Source organism: Ambystoma mexicanum, chromosome 3p, assembly GCF_040938575.1.
Source record: "Ambystoma mexicanum isolate Mex_15411 chromosome 3p, UKY_AmexF1_1, whole genome shotgun sequence".
Lineage (NCBI taxonomy): Eukaryota > Metazoa > Chordata > Amphibia > Caudata > Ambystomatidae > Ambystoma > Ambystoma mexicanum.
Window position 1 is genome coordinate 548,397,586 of NC_090925.1, and position 20,233 is coordinate 548,417,818.

Here is a 20,233-nt window from a genome sequence, read left to right on the forward strand (position 1 = left end):
CAAATCAGTACATAAATACATCAGTACAGCTTTATGCGATGGGTCGGGGGTTAGTATTCATAGCTGATAGATGGGGCCTTATGTAAAGAGAATAGTTTTCATAGCTTTACAGAAGATGAGGGAGGCCTCGCCTCGGAGTGTGGGAAGAAGGGCATGCCAATGTGTGGGTGTAAAATATGGGAAGCTGGATCCCCCTGCTCTAGCTCTTTTTACTAGGGGCACACAGAGCATGTTGGTATAGGGTGATCTGGCTGGTCTTGTGGAGGTGGCGGGGTGGATCCTTTGTGAGAGGGATGCACTTGTGGGTCAGTGTTAGAGCTTTGAAAATAATTATTTCCTTTATTGGGAGCCAGTGAGCTAGTTTCCTGGCCTCCGAGATGTGTTCTCTTGGAGATGCTTTAGGCTGCACAGAAAGTATTGTTCTGTATGACTTGGAGCCTCTCCAAGTTTTTAGTGGAGGTACCTAGAAAGAGTATGTTGCAGTAGTCTAGCCTAGAGCCAGTGATGGCTCTGGCTATGTTGGTGCAGTTCTCTTTGGAGAGAAAAGGCCTGGCTGCTTTGATTAGTTTAGCATGATAGGCAGCGGAGGAGACTATTACACTGATTTGCCTGTCCATGAATATGTTGGAGTCCAAATAGACTCCAAGAGTTTTGACTGAGTCTGAAACTGGTATTTTGATGGAGTCAATGGAGAAGTGACTGAATTGTGAGTCAAGATTTTTTAATGTGTCAGGAGAACCTACCAAGAGGAGTTTGGTCTTGTCCAAGTTGAGGCATAGTCCATTGTCTGCCATCCACGCTTCGATGGTGTTGTAGAGGGTCAAGGAATCTGTCATAGTTGCCAGTGAGGGTGAGGAGGAGGATCTGGGTATTGTCAGCGTAGTTGGTGTAGAAGATACCCATAGCACCGAGGAGGAGGAAGAGGGGATGTGTAAAGATATTGTAGAGAGTGGAGGAGAGGCAGGAGCCTTGGGCACACCACAAAGCATGATGGTGGGCGAGGCAGAGGCTAAGTCAGAACAATTGCATGGTTCTGTCTTGTAGGAAAGAGGTGATCCAGGCTGTGGCGTCAGGGGAAAACTTGGCAGTGGAAGAGAGGTGGAGGCAGAGGACGTCGTGATCCACGAGATCGAAAGCCACAGAGAGGTCAAGGAGTAGGAGAAGGGCTGGTTTGCCCAGGTCTCTGGCATCGTCCATCTGTTTTTTTTTTTAGATCAAGTAGGGCGGTTTCAGTCCTGTGTCTAGGACGGAAACCAGATTGGCGGAGTCCTAGGAGTTTATTCTCTTCAATGAAGTGCTGAACCTGCAGGTAAGCTGCTCTGTCCAGTATTTTGAGAAGGAATGGGACATTGGTGATGGGTCTGTAGTTAAGGGAGGTAGGATCGAGGGGAGGTTTTTTTTTTTTTTAAGAGAGGGCGGACCCAGGCTTCCTTGAGGGAGGCGGGGACTTTCCCTGTGGCAAAGGAGGCATTGACATAGGCAGTCAGAAATGGTGCTAGGGTTTCTCTACAGTCCTAAATGATGGTGGCTGGGCAGGCATCACCTTTAGAGTGAAGAGGGTTGACGTCTTGTTCCTGTATGGCTTTGAAAGAGAAGGGTTTGGTGAGATCCGAGGATGAGGGGATAGGGGGCGGGGGGAAGAGGCACGTAGGGGTGTGAGTATTGGGCAGAGCTTGTTTAGTAGCTAGTATTTTATTTTGGAGAAGGCTCAATTTGGTTTGCATGGCCTTTTGTATTTTATCGCACCAGGCTTCATCTTGGGTGAAATTCTGGGGCGTGGGGGTGGGAGTCTCTAGTTCCCTAAAGATGGAGAAGATTTCCTTTATATTAGATTTGGCTTCAGAGATCCAGGATTCAAAGGATTTGGGCCTTTGCTTGGGTGATTACCTTCTTGTATTTGTTGGAGCAGGCTTTGAAGTTCAGCTTGTCTTTGTCAGAGTGGGACGTTTGCCACTGTGTAAGTGCAGCCCTTTTTTCTTTGCGAAGTATGAGAAGGTCAGGGGTGATCCAGGTATTGGAATGGGTGGTGGGTTTGGATTTACGGGGTTTGAGTGGGGCTATGGAATTGACAGCTGCTTTGATGGCAACATCATAGGCTGATGCAAGGGTTTCTGGGTCAGAGGAGAAAGGTGGTCTGAAGGCTGGGCCTTGGAGGAAGGGAAGTAGCCTTTCCTTAGTGAGTTGGCGGGAGCTTCTTGTGAGGCCTGGTGGCAGGGGTTGGAGGAGCTGGGGGTGGGCGTGTTTCCAGTGATGGCGAGTGGGGCAGTTATGCTGTGCGATCCAGTCGAGTGTTCTGCCCAGGGTGTGGGTGGGGCCAGAGATAGTGTTCTTGTAGCCTAGTGTCTTGAGGGCCGAGTTAAGAGATTTGGCTGCCTTGCTGTCAAGGAGGCCTAGGTTGTCGTCCCCAAGGAGAATGGCTTCCGAATGTTTTTTAAGGTGGTCAGAGAGGAGGTGGGTGAGAGGCTTGGAAGTCTCCTGTGGGGCCTGGTGGGCGATAGACAAGGTGAATAGCAATAGTACAGTGGGGAGAGGTTGATTTTGACTTGGAGGTAATCACTGTTGTTCATGGATTTCTCTATCTTTCTGTGGGGAGGCAGTCTTTGGCAATGAGAGCACTCATCACCAGACAAGATCGCCCCTATAAAGGTGGAGTTGTAGCAAAGGCTTAAGGTTTTCATCTAGAAGGGCTTCCAACACGTCTTATCCTCCTCTGCAGCTGAGGCGACGCTTGGTTCCTTGCTCATCACCATTGTCAGACTTCCCATGGGAACTCCCCATGGATACATCAGTAGATGCATCGCATCGCCACCCTCCCCCCCCCCACACCTCTCGTTGTCCATCCCCTTCATCTTCTACTTCCCCTGCCCCTTCTACGTTACCCGGTTCAACCGGGGCAGCCAAAGAGCTTTCCCGTAACACCATTAGCTGGCCATTTTTGTCCTTATCCATGTTTTTCTTAATGTTTTCCCCAGACCATCAGTGCTAATATTCAAACCAACACTACTACCACCCTCGGTATGACCACCTATACCAGAAACAGCATCCCAGATGGCCTTTTCTGTAACCCAACCATATCTTCCAAATCCGAGCCCAAAAAAGATACATAAGATGTGGATTAGCCTTTACTGGTTCTTGGGCTGGCTTAGATTGCTTAGATGTGCACTTGTAGCCATCTTCCCGGGTCTTCCCTCGTTCTGAGCTTTCCTTTTATCCATTTTAACCATGTTAGCACCAGTATAAAATGTGATCGCAAGTCAATATAAAATCCTTAAAATTGTGGAATTAAGGACACCTAAAACAATTATATCATATAACAGGTGTCTACAGTAGCATGTGCTGTAGGCAAAATGCAAACAAGTTCAAAATCTTAGGTCCATGAACAAAGATTTAGGCTATTCCAACAGTTTAGTCAAGCACAGCGTCCAAATCAGTCACTGCCAATTCCCAAAAACCCAGGCGGGCCAGGGAACACCCGATGGCTCGGGGAGCAGCCTTAGTTCTTCTCACCCCCCTGCCCCACCCTCCGAGTTCTGCTAACTGGCATCAAGTGGGAATGACAGTCGCTGGAAGAATAAGAATAAAGGAGCACCCGGGCTGAAAGTAAACAGTTTACAGTTCCGACTTAAAAGGCCATAAAACATTAAGGCGCTTACGTCCTGTGCCCGAAACTGCAGTGGGGGGAGGGTGCGGGGGGAATCAAACTCCACATTTTATGGGAGGGTGTCACAATCAAGATCACAGTCAAAATATGAGGCTTACTGTGGACTTCGAGATCCGCTTCTTTCATTCACTGCTCCACCATAAACCACCAGTAACCACTTCACCCTCCACTTCCTTTCCGGAGTCCCAATGAGAAGGATCTCAGTCTTACAGGCATTCAAGCAGAGATCGTTGGAGGACCAAGATGGTGTGGATTGAAGTGTTCCCAAGGAAAGATGGCGAGTAACTAACAGTTTGGCATAGATTCAAGTCTTAACAAAACCATCAATAACTCTTATTCAGTGGCTATCGAAGAAGAGACAGCTAAATGTATGCATTGGCATGCACTGCTCAGAGATGACAAATGGAAAAAATAAGCTCTAGTAATGACTGAGCATGAAAGAAATAAAAGGTGAAAAACATAGAACATTTTATTGCTCATAACTGCCAACAAATGCCCCATCCCTTAAATCTAGCAAGCACTGCCACATATCCTAAATTGTTGCTCTAAGAAGCAAACAATGGACATACTCTTGCATATGTTCCAAATATGCCATTATACCAAATAGAGCAAAACAGCACAACACTGAATCGAAACAATTGGAGGACCTCATAAAATGTTCTTCAAATTTACATGTGGCCGAGACTACACTATTGTACCTGGTTCCCATATGACGGGCAGTCTAGATTGTCAAGCAATTTAAAATAGTCATCCATGTAAATTAAAAAACAGTATCATCTACCTAGCACACATTCATGAATAAAAGTAGTGCAAACAATTTTTCAATAAACATGCAAATACAGAAACTTACAGGGTAGTGTTGTTGGAGCCCCTCATAGTAAACAACCGTTCAAGAGCATGAGCTGCATAGGTATGCACGACTATACTTTCAGCTTGAAGATAATTAATCAAAAGAGGAATGGATGCCAGAAGTTGTTCTTTAGGTAGCTATAGATGAAAAAAAGTCAGTACGGATAAATACATTAGCAATTTTGTAGTGACTATAAATGAAAGCAGATATACAGAACATATTTAAGTGGAAACACAGGGATAAACGGACAGGCAGCATTAAAAAACCTGGGTAGATCAACAAAACTGGGCCATTCATATTGTAGCGTCTGCGGATGAACCAGCTATTGCTTCTACGCCTAGTCGACTACCAGACCCATCCAGCACATTATAGATTGAAATTGAACTTTTTGAGGCATAAAAAAGCAAATTTCGCAGCACAAAAGGAGTATGTTGCTTACCTGTAACTCCTGTTCTCCAGCATTGGCAGCTTTCATGGAGTCACATGCTTGGAATATTCCCTTCCCGACAGGCTGGGAGTCCTCTTACATTTTATTGTAGCTCATATTAGAACTTTTAAGCTCACTTTAGTAGCCCATCTATGTCCTTTTGGGTGCATTCTGCCTCAGCCAAATGGGACGTCGAGTGACAAGCCCCCCACCCAGGAGGCCATTTTCAGAATCTAACCCGAGAGATAGAGTTGGCGTAAAGTACCCTTGTTTCTGTAGGGGTGGTAGGTGGGTGCATGTGAATCCATGAAAGATACCAATAGTTACAGTGAACGAACATTCTCCTTCTCCAGCATTGGATCTTTCATGGATTCACGTGCTTTGAATAGATTGTCACAGCAGTTAACATTTTGTAATTGGTGGTGTAAAGGGAGACAGCATACCTTATTGAAACAAGCGTTGTAGGATGGTTCTTGCGACCCTTGCTTCAGTCTCTGTGTCCCTCAAAGCAGTAATGCTCGACTAAGGTGTGCCGAACTGCCAAGGTTGCCGTGCAGCATTTGTCTGATAAGGGGAACCCCACCCAAAGTGCTGCTGAAGACCCCACTGCCCTAATGGAATGAGCATGAACAGGTCCTTGGAGCGGCGGCTTGGCCTCCGAGTGCGCTCTCAAAATTGCGGTGGAAACACATCTGGCATTACCTTACTTTGAAATCAGCCGCCCTTTGTTAGGTGGGGCCGAGAATTGTTGAGACGTTCGTCGAAAGTCTGTGGTTTTATCTATGTAGAACTTCAAGACTCTTCGTAGGTCTAGTGAATGTGGAGCTTGTTCAGCTGGTGTGGATGAATGTGCGAAGAAAACCGGTAGGGTTACTTCAGTCAGCAGGTGGAAGTTAGACAACACCTTGGGAACGAACGTAGGGTTTGTTTTTAAGATGAACTTGTTCTTTTCAAACCGTAGATCTTGGAACACAAAAGGACATGGACATCTTTTTCATCAATCGCACCCTAAATTAGAACAGTCCCAAAAACTGTTTACAAGAGACATGGGTGTGTCATGCCCCCACGTGCGAAGGATATAACATCTTTACTAACCCAGCCATTGCACAACAGAAAGGAAGACCTTCATCAGGACAGATCACTATGATAAAAATTACCTCTTTTTGGACACCGATTGTTAGGCAGAATCCTGTGCAGTTCCCTTGGGGAGCACTGCAAAAAGATTAAGACCACAGGAGTAAGCAGTAAACCCAATTGGTAGCAGTCTGCACCACCCAGATTTACCTGGTAGCTGTGGCTGAGCAGTCAGACCTCTCAAGATGAGTAGGGCAGTACGCAGAGTATACACAATAGGGCCAAAAACACAGTGGAGCAAACCAACACTGACCAGAGCTTGGTATCAAAAGTATATAATTATTTATTTAAAACACACTTTAGGAAATACACTAGCACTCTAAATCAAAAGCAAGTTAAAACACAGTCAGGCAAAGTATACACACCTCCCTTAATAACTATTAGACAAGTCCAAGTTAACACACCACTATTTGTCAAAACAGATGCGAGCGCTTAACTTAGATGGCACTCCAATAATTAAGTAAAAAGGGAGAAAAAAAGGCAGGTCATAAGAATAAAACAGTTCAACACTTTTATAAGACCACAGCAAGTTAGTGAAGGCAGAGTCTACTATAGAGCCAAAGTTCATAGGCCAGGGTCACTTTAAATGGAGCAAGGCGGAATGTGCCCAAGATCACACGGTTTAAAATGCACTAAAGTCTTTGCAGAAAATGTTCAAAAAGAGGTTGGTTCGATACGAAAAGTAAAGTTAGAAGGTCTGGGGGCCAACCCAGTAGGAAAGCCAAGGATTTAAGGGTCACCTTAGCACAGAATCTTAAAAAGTGAGGAAGCTCCAGCGTTGGCAGTTGTTCCTGGCAGCTGGTGCAGTTCATGGTTTCGACCAAGGAAGGAGATGATCTCATCAATGAGGAAACTTGGAGTCGTTGCACTGACCAGGGAAGAGACCAGCTGCTGAGTTATTCGGTTAAAAGGTGCCTTCCTGTTATTCGCGGTCACAGTGGTGAAGCTTGGCTATCCGGCCACCGGGGTGCTTGGCACTGGCGATTCGACCAAGAGGTGTCCTGGAAGGCGAAAGTCGAACTGGTTAATCCCACCAGCTCAGGGGAAGAAGACTCCTTCAGCAGAAGATCTTCTCTTGTCGTTGGGAAAGTGGTGAGGTCGTAGTAGCAGGGCTCCACCGGTGGTGTCGTTGCAGATGGCTCAGCTTCTTCCCTCTTCGGATTTCTTAGGTCCCGTGGCGACGTCTGAAGTTCCAGTCCCCAAAGCCCTGCTTTTATGCAGAAAAACCCCCATTCAACAGCCTAGCTGTCACTCATACATGCAAAGTGACTGGCCCAATCAGAACAGTGTGACTTGGGTTGCTAAGGCAACACAGTCCAGGGTGCCAAAACCCCCACCCACACATCCTGTGGAACCCAGACAGAGTGGCACCATTTGGAGGGCTTCTGTGGAGAAGCCTGCCAAAAAGTGGAACAAAGGGCCCGACCTTGGTTGGAGTTACAGAGACGGACACGAACGCCATTTTAGAAATGAGTTCTGGCAAAAAGACCCAACCAGTGATTTTATATTAATTAAATAAAACGGCGGTATGTTAACATTGCACCAAAAAAGTGGTGCATTTAAAAATCAATGGGAAAATCCCATAGGAAACATTCTGGTGGAATATTTTGTGTGGTAACCACTGCCATCAGCCAGAAACTGGACAAGGGGGGGACTGGACAGTGCCCCCTTGGTAACAGACCCAGGGGCAATCGAATTAACCCCTTCCAGTACTTCCACAATATGATGGTTTGTACTGGTTCTGTTCACAATTTTGGACTGGTAAAGCCAATGGTGACTTTACCTACCCTGGGAGACAGTAGTCAGTCCCAGGGTATGGAGTCTATGTTTGGGGGTCACTATGACACCCCTGTGTTACTGCACGGGGGTGTTGTGTAACACATACAAAACAGATGATACCCTATGGAGTAAAAGACCCCAGAGCCCGTAAGCACAAAATAAGTCCAAGTCATACCTCAAATCATGCCTAAGAGTGGGAGGAAAAGAGTCTCACTCTTAGCAGGAGAAAAAAATAAACCCCAAAAATCCAGCAAAGCTGCTGGGGGACTCACTAGGTTTGGGGAATTCTCCCTAACACCGATTGAATCAAGAAACTTGAGCCCATGGATTCAATATGTAGTGCTACAAAAACAAAACAATGTAAACAGGCCACATGGATAGTTGTATTTAATATGTACTGGAATCCTGTAGCGGTCAACGAATCGCAATACATCGATCTATTTTTGACAGATCTAGGATAGACTTGTCAACGAGTATACTGCGATTGATATATGTGGAGACTTGAATATCCACATTTTCGATAAATGCGGAAACCAAAAGGGATAAGAATGATTTGTCCCATAGAGCCAAATCATGGGTGAAAGAAATTAAAATAAGAAATTTGAGTCTTGTTGGAACCTACCAGAATTCAAAACCACGAATAATTCCTACATGGTCACAAGGTGCATCTGAAGCAGTACTGGACTACATATATATCTCAGCGAACATTGCGAAGGGATTGACAAAAACAGACCACAATTAACACTAACTGTGATCATCGCATGATTTCAATGACATGGCCGGAGCAAGGCCAATACCAGGAGAAAATTACACTTCCCCTTATGGAATTTAATGCAAAAAATACCAGATTGAGAATAAAACCAGTCGACTTATCAGGATTAACACAGATCTATCAAGCATCAGATAAAGAGGATCATGATAAATTAAACTAATGAGTGGTTGTTTCAGCCCTATTATCAACAGAATAAAGTTCCAAAAAAACAACATATTCACAGTTATGATCGGTTAATTACGAGCAAAAAGAGCTACAAACTATGCAGACATTTAAACAAGTCAAAAACTAAAGAAACTCGGCTTGCAATTCATATAGCCAAACAAAAATATCATAATTGGATAAGAGCTCATAAAAGCACTATGTTACAATGGGATTCAGAACAGATGCTGTCCTGCCTCAGGAATCGTAACACTCGAGACCTATGGAGTCTCTTAAATCCAACACAGGTCTCTCAGCACCAGAGGATACAAAATGTTATCGAAGCCCGATGGCTGAAATACTTCTGACCTACATACGAGGGAAAACCCAGAATCCACAGTTCAACCTAAACTGAATAGATGGCAAGTCACAATAACAAGAGACCAAATCTTGCACAATCATGAAACTTAACAACTCGCGATCACCAGGGCCAGATGGCCTAACAAATGTAAAAATCAAAGAGTCACCCAAGATATGGGCAGATATGATACTACAAATTATTACTTTGATCAACCAATTGAACCAAATACCTTCAACTTGGAGACTGGCTATCCTAATACCAATCTTTAAACAAGGAGACAGAATCCAACAAACTATAGGCCAATTGCACCATTAGACCCTATGGGGAAAATATTTGCAACCATCCTATTGAGGACCCTAACGGAGTGGGCCATGGAGAAAAAAAAGATTTGCTCCTCGTCAGACTGGCTTTGTCCATGCTGTTGGCACCAATATTAATCTTCTCCTGAATCTAATAAAACATGAATCTAAGACCTCAAACCAACAGGTATGGATAGCCTTCATTGATCTACATCTCGCGTTTGACTGTCAATCGCCAGCTGTTCTGGAACAAATTGGAAAAGTGGAACTGGAACTGCCCCGCACACATTAAAACCAATAATGTTACTCTACTCTTCAACTAAAATACAAGTAAGGTTAACTAAAAACGGACACATTACTGTCTATATTGAGACCTGGAATAGGCTAAAACAAGGCTGGCGGCAACCCTTTTTAATTTGTGCACATCAGATCTTCCAAGTGAAATGATGTCCAATAGAATAAATCAACCGAGAATAAATTCAACAAGGCTGCCATTAATGATATATGCCGACGACATCCTACTGCTTGATAAAAACACCAAAAGGCATACAGCAGAGTCTTGGAATACTTGAGGATTACATGGCAAGAAATCTAAAAATAAATATAACAAAAACCAAAATTATGGCCATTATGAAACCGAAGGAAAAGAAACCAGTGATACATATCAATGGCTGCCTAGTCAATATAGTTTCCTCCTATAATTATCTGGGAATTGCAATCAGCCGGGCAATGGATGAAAAAGAATGGGAGCTACAACTGAGAAAAAAAAGCAATGGCGCTGGCGAGACAAGGATACATACTCCATGAAAAATACGGTAAATTTTCATTCCGACCAATTACTACATTCTACAGGAGTAAGGTTATTCCGATCCCGACATACAGAAGCGAAACATTTTTAAATCTGTCTGAGAAAATATGGCCTATATTTGAAGCAATATTCTAGTGAAAAATAATGAAGCTGCCCAAATCCTTTCCAATAGCTCGAATACAGGCCGAAATAGCAGTACAATCCCCTTTCATCAGTAGTGCGTTGGAAAAAACTAGATCTTTATTGAAAAATAACTGGAGCAAAAAGTGTTGGCGCTGGAAATCTTTCAGACAAAGACAGATGCCATACATGCAAGAGTATTAACAAAATGGAAACAAATATCATTAGAACTTACAAAGGAAGATATATTAGACGAAATGTTACAAATGAGACCGCAACATGCCAAGAAAATAATAATGTATAATGATTTGATAAATACGAATGAAAACTAAAAATCTTTATAAAAGAAAATCAGGCAAGTAAATCGGAGATTAGGGCCATCAACGAACTGCCACCTTACCGGTTTATATCTCCTGATAAAGGCATAAGAGCTTTCTTCCTGAAATTCAGTTTAAATATACTACTCACAAAAAACTAAGCAACAAGAAAAGAATGTAATCTCTTGTCGGATATGTAAAAATCAGGCTTAGACAGAGAATCTTTATCATCTTATAATGACCTGCCCTGCTCTAGAACAAGAGAGAAACGGATGCAGAACCTATTTTGAGATTGCTCAGGAGACATTGAGCCCCGAGGACCGATGGGCCTGGATTTTGTTAGGCAATGAGAAAAAGATTTTTATAATTTTTCATTTTTGGAATAAGATTATGGAAAAATTTGACAAAGGATTGAAATTTAAATGTATAAACTAAACATATACGAAAGATGTTGAAAAAGATAAAATGAAAAGTTTAAAAATAAACAACCATTTTTAAATTAAAAAAAATGATATTGGGTTTTTGGGGAGAATTCTCATTCATTGCTAATTTCCCTTACTTAGTGAGTCCCTCAGCAGCTTTGCTGGATTTCTGGGGTTTATTTTTTCCACCTGGTAAGAGTGTGAACCTTTTTCCCACTCTTACATGTGTTTTGCCATGTGCATTTCTACTCATCTTGGAGCACACCACTCCATGAGCCCAACATGTTGTGTGTGTCACACATCACCCTCAGTGCAGTGACACAGGGTTGTCTCTAAGACTTCCCACTAACTCAATTTTTCTGGGGCTGACGACTGTCCCCCAGAAACAGGTTAAGTTGTCATTTACTTTATGTAGTCATTTAAACTGCAGACCCAATACACCCCATCTTACATGCAGTATTGGAAGGGGTTAATTCCTACTCCTTTCTGACTGCATCTCTTGGAGCTTTGTTTCGCTCCCTTAACACCAAGACTTGGCTGGTGGCAGTGGTATCTACCCTATCTTTTCTACCGCGATTATACTATATAAACATGGTACTGTTTTAGGCTATTATATTAGCCTCGAAGTTAAACCCGCTTGACCAAATACTTTTTATTTTGGCTCTGGTCGGGTTTAGTCGCCATTTCTTTGTGTTAATATCCTTCTTTTGTTTTACTTTGCGCGGCAAACCAGATTTGCCTTCTTTGTTCGCCAACCTTGGCGGGCTTCTGTCCAGTAGCCCTCCTTTGGCTTCTGGGTGTCTAGGCGGGCTGAATGTGAGGGAGGGGTTTAGTCAACCCCTGCACAGGGTCTCCCTTGGAGACCCAAGTCACACTTTGTGTCCATTGGCTGGAGGGGTTGTCCGGGCTGGACACTCCCCTGCTGTGTCATTGACAGCCAGGCTGTGTGAATGGGGGATTTTCACATAAAAGGCAGGACTCGTGGGCTGGAAGTCAGAGTCGCCACTGGAACTACAAGAACCGAAGAGAAGCAGAGAAGACGACGGCAGGAGACATTTTAAACATTCGGGGACTACAACACAAAGCCGTCTCCCTCTGCGATACCTGTGCGGAACCATCTAATCAAAGTTTAAATCACTTGCTTCGAGAATGCGAAGGGACTTGGGATATAAGAGTAAGCCATTTTTCAAAATTTGTGGACAAAGCAGAATGGCCGACTTAAGAAAACCTTTGGAACTTGCTGACTTCGGGTCATAATACTGCGATAACTATAGCAGTTGGCCAGGTTCTAGCAAAAATTGGGATGTTTCAACAGGAGATTGATATACTGCAGACATAAACCGGAGGCGGAGGTAAAAGAGTTATGGGGGCCTTGAGGTCTGATAATTTTCTATGCCTTTACCCACTCGACAGGACATAATGAATAGAATGGCATTAAGCGGCGATTGTAACTATCAAGATGTGGATTTTCCATTGTTGCTCTTTTTCTTTCTCTCTTCTATTTCTATTCTTATCTTGCTTTTTTTTCTTTTTATTATCTATTGTACTCTTTTTCTCTGTGCGGCATTCACCTGCTTACATTTTTAATTTTGTATGCTCTTTTGAATCAATTGAGCTTTTTCTTTTCTAAATGTTGATGAAATGAAATCTTAATATTTTATTTTGAAAATAACTTTGAAATGTTGAATGACTTTTAGTAAAGGTCAGATTTGACCCAAACAAACAAAAAAACAAAAAAAAAAAAAAAGAGAAGATGGCTGCTGCAACTCCCCAGTGCCGGTGAAGCCCTGCTGCAGTCCTGAGCCATCTACCCTTCAACAACAGAGAAGATCCAGTCCGGAGTCTTCTTCCCTTGAGCCTGGTGGGATCAACCAGCTCACCCTCTACAGCAGAGAATCCTCTCCTGGGTCGAAATCGCTGCACAAAGCTGTAGTGGTCCGGATAGCCATCAGAAGAGCCCTCTCCTGTTTTAAAGAGCGCACCTTTTATTCACAGTTGCTGCTGCTGGCCTCATCCCAGGGTAGTACAGTCGCTCCAGACGTCGTCCTTGTTCCCACGACTGAAGGGCCAGGAACCGTGAGTCTGCCGAAACTACCAGGAATAACTGCCGTAGCACCAGCTTTCTTCAGTTGAATAAGGTAGTGTGTCCATTTGGTTGTTCTCCCCGTCAGACCTTGAGGAATCGGGGTGAACCCTTTTCCTTTTCGAAGGCTTGTCCTTTCTTCCTTCCCTCTTATAACTTTTACCTCCCTTTGACAATATCCAAGTACTCCTGGCAACGTTAATCTCGAACTGTTCTGATCATATTAGCCTCGACAACAGAGCCTTGCTCCATTTGACACTGGTGCAGGCCTATTGACTTTATCTGTATTTTAGAACACGTCCTCTGACTCGAGTGCATTGACAAAAGTATTGCCTATGATTTTTTATCTCCTATTCCCTGGTTTTTATTCAATGTGCTAAGTGTGTTTGACTACGGTTATATTTCTTCCCGCGGGTACGCTTTTCTTTGGTAAGACCGAACTGTCATTACTGTCAAAAAGTGAGCGCTTCTTAACCCCCGGTATCGACTTTTGTTTCACAACACTGGTCAGTCAAATCCTAATGTACTTACCTTGAATTGACCTGAACCAAAGGAATTGGTTGTGTGTAGTATATTTAGAGTGTGGATTTGTTTAATAGAAGTGAAGTGTTTTGTGAACAGATGGTTTCAAAAATAAATGTACTTATATTTAACAAGAAACCTTGAGTCAGTGTTTGCTTGAGTCACAGTAATTGTAGTCCTTTGTGTAATTCCTATTACTGCCCATTTGCTCTTGAGATAAGTCTGGCTGCTCCGCTACTGCTACCACTATAACTGTGTAGTACAGGCTTGTACCAAAGGTGAACTTGTACTGCCACTTGTAGACTTAATTGTCTGTAGTGTTCCCTAAGGGTACTGCAGAGGATGTATTTCTGACACCAGTCAGAACGCTGCGATTGCTACCAGAAAGGCAGTCTTCCAGGACAGAAACTATGTCTGCAGTTGCCATAGGTTCAAACAGGTTTCATTAGGGCTGACAGCACAAGTGTTTAAGCTCTACTAAGGTGGAGATTTCTTTTAAGGGGGCTAGGTGCGGAATAGACCTCCCATGAAGTGTTTTACAATGCAAAGCTGTTCCTCGTTTTCTGAGGTTTCTAGAAATTGCCAACAAATGCACTTTGATGGACGAGTGAGATAAACCATCTTTTGCCAATTGTAATACGTATGGTAGGATTTGGTGAGGTTCCACACCAAGAGTATCCAATTGTCGCTGAGAACACCAAGTACAAAACCAATTACATTTGTATACATATGGACCGGTTTGTGGGCTCCATCCTGGCAGCCTTTAGGATGTTTCTGCATTCTTGAGTGAGTGGGACATGTCCAAACTCATTGAAGTCAAGAGCCAGGCCTTTTTTGACCACTCCTGGGCTGTGGTGGCTCCCCTGCTGGTTGCACAGAGTCAGCAGGTCGGGGTCTTGACCCAAGGGGATTGGACGGTCCTGGGACAGGTGAAGAAGCTGTGAGAACCACGGTTGTCTTGCCTGGCAATATGAGTGACTGTGCATTTGTATGTCGCAATCATTTGTATGACCTTGCATATGACTGGTGTTGGAGGGAATGCATAGGCGAATATTCCTTCCCATGACATTGCGAACGCGTCGCCTAGCGATCGAGGGTGCAGATATCTGCTCGCGAACAGTGGGAATTTGTTATGCCATGTGGCAAACAAATTAATGGTCTGTGCCACCCCCCACCCTTGTTAAATGTGTTGGAGCTTCCTGTCTGGTAGTTGCCATTCATGTGTCTGGTCGCTGGCTCTGCTCAGTGGATCTGCAGTTTCGTTTTCCATCCCTGGAAGGCGAAATACTTGTAGTTGCATGCTGTTTTCGGTGGCCCAGTGCCACAGCTGTTGGGCTTCTCTGGAAAGCACCTTTGACCTTGTGCCTCCCTGTTTTTGCACGTACTACACTGTGGTTGTGTTGTCCATGAACACTCGTACCACTTTGTCTTTGAGTGCTGCTTGGAATAAGTGAAGGGCATTTGCTACTGCCTTCAGCTCCAGTATGTTGATGTGGAGTTGTGTCTTGGTCGGGGCCAACGGCCCTTTACTGGTTTGCGTGTGCAACCCATCCTGTTAGTGAGGCATCCGTGATCAGGGTTTCTTGAAAGGGCAGATCCCTGAATGGGACTCCTCTGGTGATGTGAGATGGTGTGAGCCACCACTGCAAGCTGTCTGAGTGTCTGTTACCGTCAGCTTGTCGTTCCATGTTCCTGTTAGCTGGACCACCGATCCACTAGTGATTCTTGTAGCCGTCTCATTTGCAACCTGCAATGTTGTATTAGGGGAATTCAGGATGACATGGTGCCCAAGTTGCAGGACTGTTCCGACTGATCTTGGCGCCCGGGTAGAATTTCATGACTATAGGTGGTATGCTCTGTGACCCTTCTACGTAGGGACCAACCCAGCCCTTGATGGTGTTGAATTTTGCCCCTAGGAACACTAGCGTGTTTGATGGCTTGAAGCAGTATTTTCTTGAATTTATTGCGAATCCAAGGCGTAAGAGAGTGTTGGACACCTTCTGGATCGCTATTTGTTCTGCCCATTGCATTGGTGCTCGTACTAACCAATCGTCGAGTTATGGATACACAGGATATCCCTTTCTCCTGAACGACGTGGCTATTGGGGCTAGATATTTTGCGAATGTTCTTGGCGCTGAGCGTAAACCAAACGGGAGGACTGAATTAATAGTGATCGGTGCCCACGACCATTGGTGCCCACGACAAACCTTAGGAACTCTGTGGCTTTTGCGAATGTGAAAATGTGTCTTTGAGATCCAGTGATGCTAGGTAGTCTCCTTTATCGACTTTATGACCTCCGTCAAGGTGACCATTTTGAGCTTTTGTTTCTTGATGTATTTGTTCAGACTTCTTAGGTAAAGAATTGGTCGCCATGAGTCTGGTATTTTGCCTACAAAGAATCTTGAATAGATGCCCTTGCCCCTCTGATGCTACAGAACTTTTTCGATTGCGTTCTTTATGAGCAGTTTTTCCCACTTTGCACTTCAAGATGTTTAGTGTAGCTGGTGTTAAAATATTGGGGGCGTCAAAGGTGAGTTTCCTTGGAATTCTATGGCATGTCCACTTTGTATGATGTATAACAACCATTTGTCAGTGGTTGATTGTTACCACTGCTGAAGATGGTATTGCAAGTTGTCCCCCACTTGCTACAGTTGGACCGTGGGTGCCACTGGTCGATGGAAGGCAGGCTTGTTTTTCCTGCCTGCCACCTAGAGGCGGATGTTTGTCGCCTACTTGGAACTTGTTTGTAGTCTTTTTGTTTGTATGGATATGATCTGCAATAGTACGTTTGTGAATATGGTATCCTTTTCCGCCTGTTTGGGGTCGTGGAACCACATGAGGCTCCTCAGAAGGAGTAAAGTGCATCTCACCATTAGTGTGGTCAGTTATCTTGCCGTATATCTATCTGTTTTTATTGCCTTAGGGGCATCATCAATTTTAGGACCAAACAGTTGGTCACCCTTGAAAAGGCATGTCTAGTACCTTCGACTGAACATATGCCCAGAAATCTGTGCACTTTAAACATGACTGCCTCCATTGCATGACGCCATTAATGAATTGTTTAAATCTTGTCTCTGCGATGTCGACTGCTATGTTGATCGCATGATTGGAGGCATCATCCCCCTTCGCACAGGATGTCTAGGGCCTGCTTTCTTTTATCTTCTGGCGAGTACTCCTATAGCAAAGCCATCCGTTTCCACATCTCGTGGTCATATCTCGAGTGCATCGCCATTGAATTTGGCACTTTTACAGTCATGGCTCCTTATGGCTAGAACTTTCTTGCCAAATGCATCTTGTTTCCTGCTGTCGTCGTAGGTGGTACTGCACATTTTTGTCCTTGCACGTTAGATTTTCTGCATGCTGATACCACCGAGTCGGGGGCTGGTTAAGATGCAAGGCATATGGGGGATACCTCTGGCGCTTTCAATTTTTTTCTCTAAACAGCCTTTTAATGCTGGTTCTGAGAAGGGTTTTTCATGAACAGCCCTTCTTTCCCAAACATGGTCTAAAATGGGAGTTGATATTACCACCTTTTTTGCGCCTGTGCATTAAATCGAACAGGAAACAATCTTTTTATTTCTCAGATCGTATTAGGCCAAATTCTTCACAGGCCCTTTAGACTGTATTGTGGAATGCTGTTATGTCATCAGGTGGGGACCGACGCAAGGGTTCTTCAGAGTCTTGGTTTAGACCCAGGTCTGTGTTCTCCCACTTATCTAGCTGTGGTGACTTTGAGGTAGATGTGTCAGTGTCCCTATTGTCTCAGCCATCATCCATGGTAGAGGATTGGAGTTCTCCTTCCCGACTATGGGGAACGTTGTGTACTTGGAGAAGCCCCTCGTGTGGGGCTGCTGGTCCTGTGCAGTTGTGTGCGTCTCATAGGCTTGATAGGCTGCCTTTCCTGTGAGATTGTACGTCTGGTGGGTGTATTATTTCTTGGTTCATTGACCTGGCCCATCGCTGTTCTGTCAGACCTTCAGGGTTCCAACCGAAGGGCCCAGTGTGTCATTGGATGACTGCGGGTCGGGTTGGTTCACTGGCAGCCTAGTATCCAGTTGTTTAAGCAGAGACTGGAGAGTAGATAAAACCTGTAATGATAACAGGGACTGTAGGTTAAAGGTTCTGTTGGCTTTGAAGGGACAGTCGGGGCCGGGGGTGTCGGTTCCGGCAACTCCTATAACATTGGTTCCACAGTTTCTTCCTGTGGCGAATGTGTGTCTCCCTCAGATGACTGGGGTGAATACCTCTGTACAAATTCTGAATCAATATGGTGTTCCAGTATCTGGTCTGAAAGAATTGACGAGATCGGAGACAGGGCTGGGTCTTTGGACGCAATAGGGCGATTAGCGTCTCCCTCAGGTGGTTGATGGGAAGATGGTTCCCAGTTCCTGCTATTAAGGCCGGGTTGTCTACGACATTGGGCGCGTGCAGGGGCCCGACGGTTATTTTAAGGACTATAGTGCCTTGCTTAACTCGTTAAGAGTCTCCTATTGGCTCTTGTTCCTTTCTTTCTGGTGTAATGTTTGCCTCCAGGCATGTGCGTCTTCATTTTTTCCAATTTTCCCCCTGCCCCTGTTGACTGCGTGGACTGGAAAGGTGTGGGTGACTTTCCATGTACCGTCAATGCTGCCGATGACGTTTGGCTTTCCGTGGACAGTACAGGCTGTCGAGGGCATGGGTGTCTACAGGTATGTAGACTATAATCTTCGACAATGATTTTGCCTGTTTTCCTGTCGACAACGGCTTAATGGTAGTCGACGATGACGAAGCAGACTATGCTTTTATAGCCGTGGACGATCATGGGGCTGTCGACAGTGGTTTTTGTCACAGCTGGGATTGCTGTGCTCGTTGATGGAGAGCTTACATTCGATTCCGTCATAGCTCACGTCCTCAAACGGTCTCTCATCGGCAAGGTCGGACAGACATTTTAGTTTTTCCTTCCTTTTAAAAAAGGTAGCAGAAGACATTCTCTCTTCTGACCTGGCCCTTTTATGTGTGTTTGGCTCGTCTGATTTGTCCACCACACTTCTAGAGGATTCAATCGTAAGGGGGGTAACCTGTCCTCATTCAGTCAAAGGACTAGTGTCCTTTTTCTATCCTCCTGGATGTGGTTTGGCTATAGACAGTATATGCATTAAAAATTCTTGTCTCCCTCATACATTTTTAATTCCACTGACTGGCAATGCCTTGAAAAGAGCTTTCTGTTTTTCTTCCATATTTGAAAGTTAAACGCACTTATCAGTTTGTTTTTATGAAGTTCTGAAGAAATATTTTGGTTTCTGGACTCCTCCGCACAATGTACGGTTAGAATCTAAAGATGGCCACCCTGGGTGGACTCGTCACTCGACGTCCCATTGGCTGAAGCAGAATGCACCCAAAAGGACATGGATGGGCTACGAGCTTGAAAGTTATATTATAAGCTATAATAAAATGTTACGGAGGGTTCCCAGCCTGTCGGGGGCGGGTAGAAGCCAGGACCCAGGTGGTGCCCCGAGAGGGATCCCAGTTATAGGAGCTGACTCGCCTGTAGTGGAGCGTCAGGAAGGACGTGGCTGCAGTGAGGGTAGATTGTGTGCCACCTAGCAGTCCAGGGCTCAAGGAGATTATCGGGGGCAAAGAAAACGGCCTCTGTGGCTGGATGTGAAAGAGGGCCCCAGCTGAACATGACAATAGGGAGGAGACTAGGCACAAGCATCTCCCGCCAGAGCCGACCTATCAGCTGGGGTGATGAAAGGCTGCAGGGAACCTCGAGGAGATCCCCGGAGGAAGCTGAGAAGGCACCAGCAGAGAGGGGACACTGCTGGCAGGTGAAGAGTGGTGGGGGCCACTGAACACAGCAGTGGTACCATAAAGAAGGGGCACCTGGGTGACATGGGTGGGCACCCTGCCCGAGTCAGCGGTGCTCTCTGAAAACTACCAGCAAGGAGGAGGGGCCATAGCATATGAGGAGTCCGGAGGAACAAAGGTAGTGGGGTGAAAGAAAGACTGCCCGCCTCCAAGAAGTTAGTGGAGGGCCTGGACAGAGTGGGGCCTGGACAGAGTGGGGCCCACATCCAAGCATACAGCGAACGCCTCATGCTCAGTTGGCAGATACTGGGGGACCTGGGCACAGGCTCCAGTGGAGTTGCAGGGACAGGAGCAGCGGCGGAAAGCTTTGGCAGAAGAGGGAAGTGTGAGGAACTTGAGCAACGGAGAGTCGGAGGGGGGGGCAGCCCACAGCGAGGCACATGTCCAAAACCAAGGGCAGAGGAAGAAACAAGGAGACCCTGGCCGGCCCAATGGCTCACTCCCAGGGGGTAGAGGGCACTTTAAACAGCTGCTGGCAGTTGGATAAGCAGAGGGTCCTAAAGCCCACACTACCATCAGACGCAGAGGGAGGAGAGACATCATTGAGCCCCACGGCTGTCAATAAGGAGGATTCGGTGCGGTGCCTAGCTGACCTACAGACACGGATCACAGACTCCTTTCAGGAACAGTTCTCCTCAAAGTCTGACTTCAAGGAAGCGGTGCAAGAGATCAAGGGGAGCTCTCGAAACT

The 20,233-nt window shown here is 45.2% G+C and overlaps 1 protein-coding gene across 2 annotated transcripts in view; it reads right to left on the reverse strand.

Annotated features, from left to right (window-relative positions):
* CSE1L (chromosome segregation 1 like) overlaps positions 1–20,233 on the reverse strand; it is a 1,325,092-nt gene that overhangs the window by 800,664 nt on the left and 504,195 nt on the right. For both annotated transcript variants that reach the window (XM_069651279.1, XM_069651278.1), the window contains exon 15: positions 4,512–4,648. In XM_069651279.1, the coding sequence (XP_069507380.1) occupies positions 4,512–4,648 (137 nt within the window). The remainder of the gene's footprint in view (positions 1–4,511; positions 4,649–20,233) is intronic.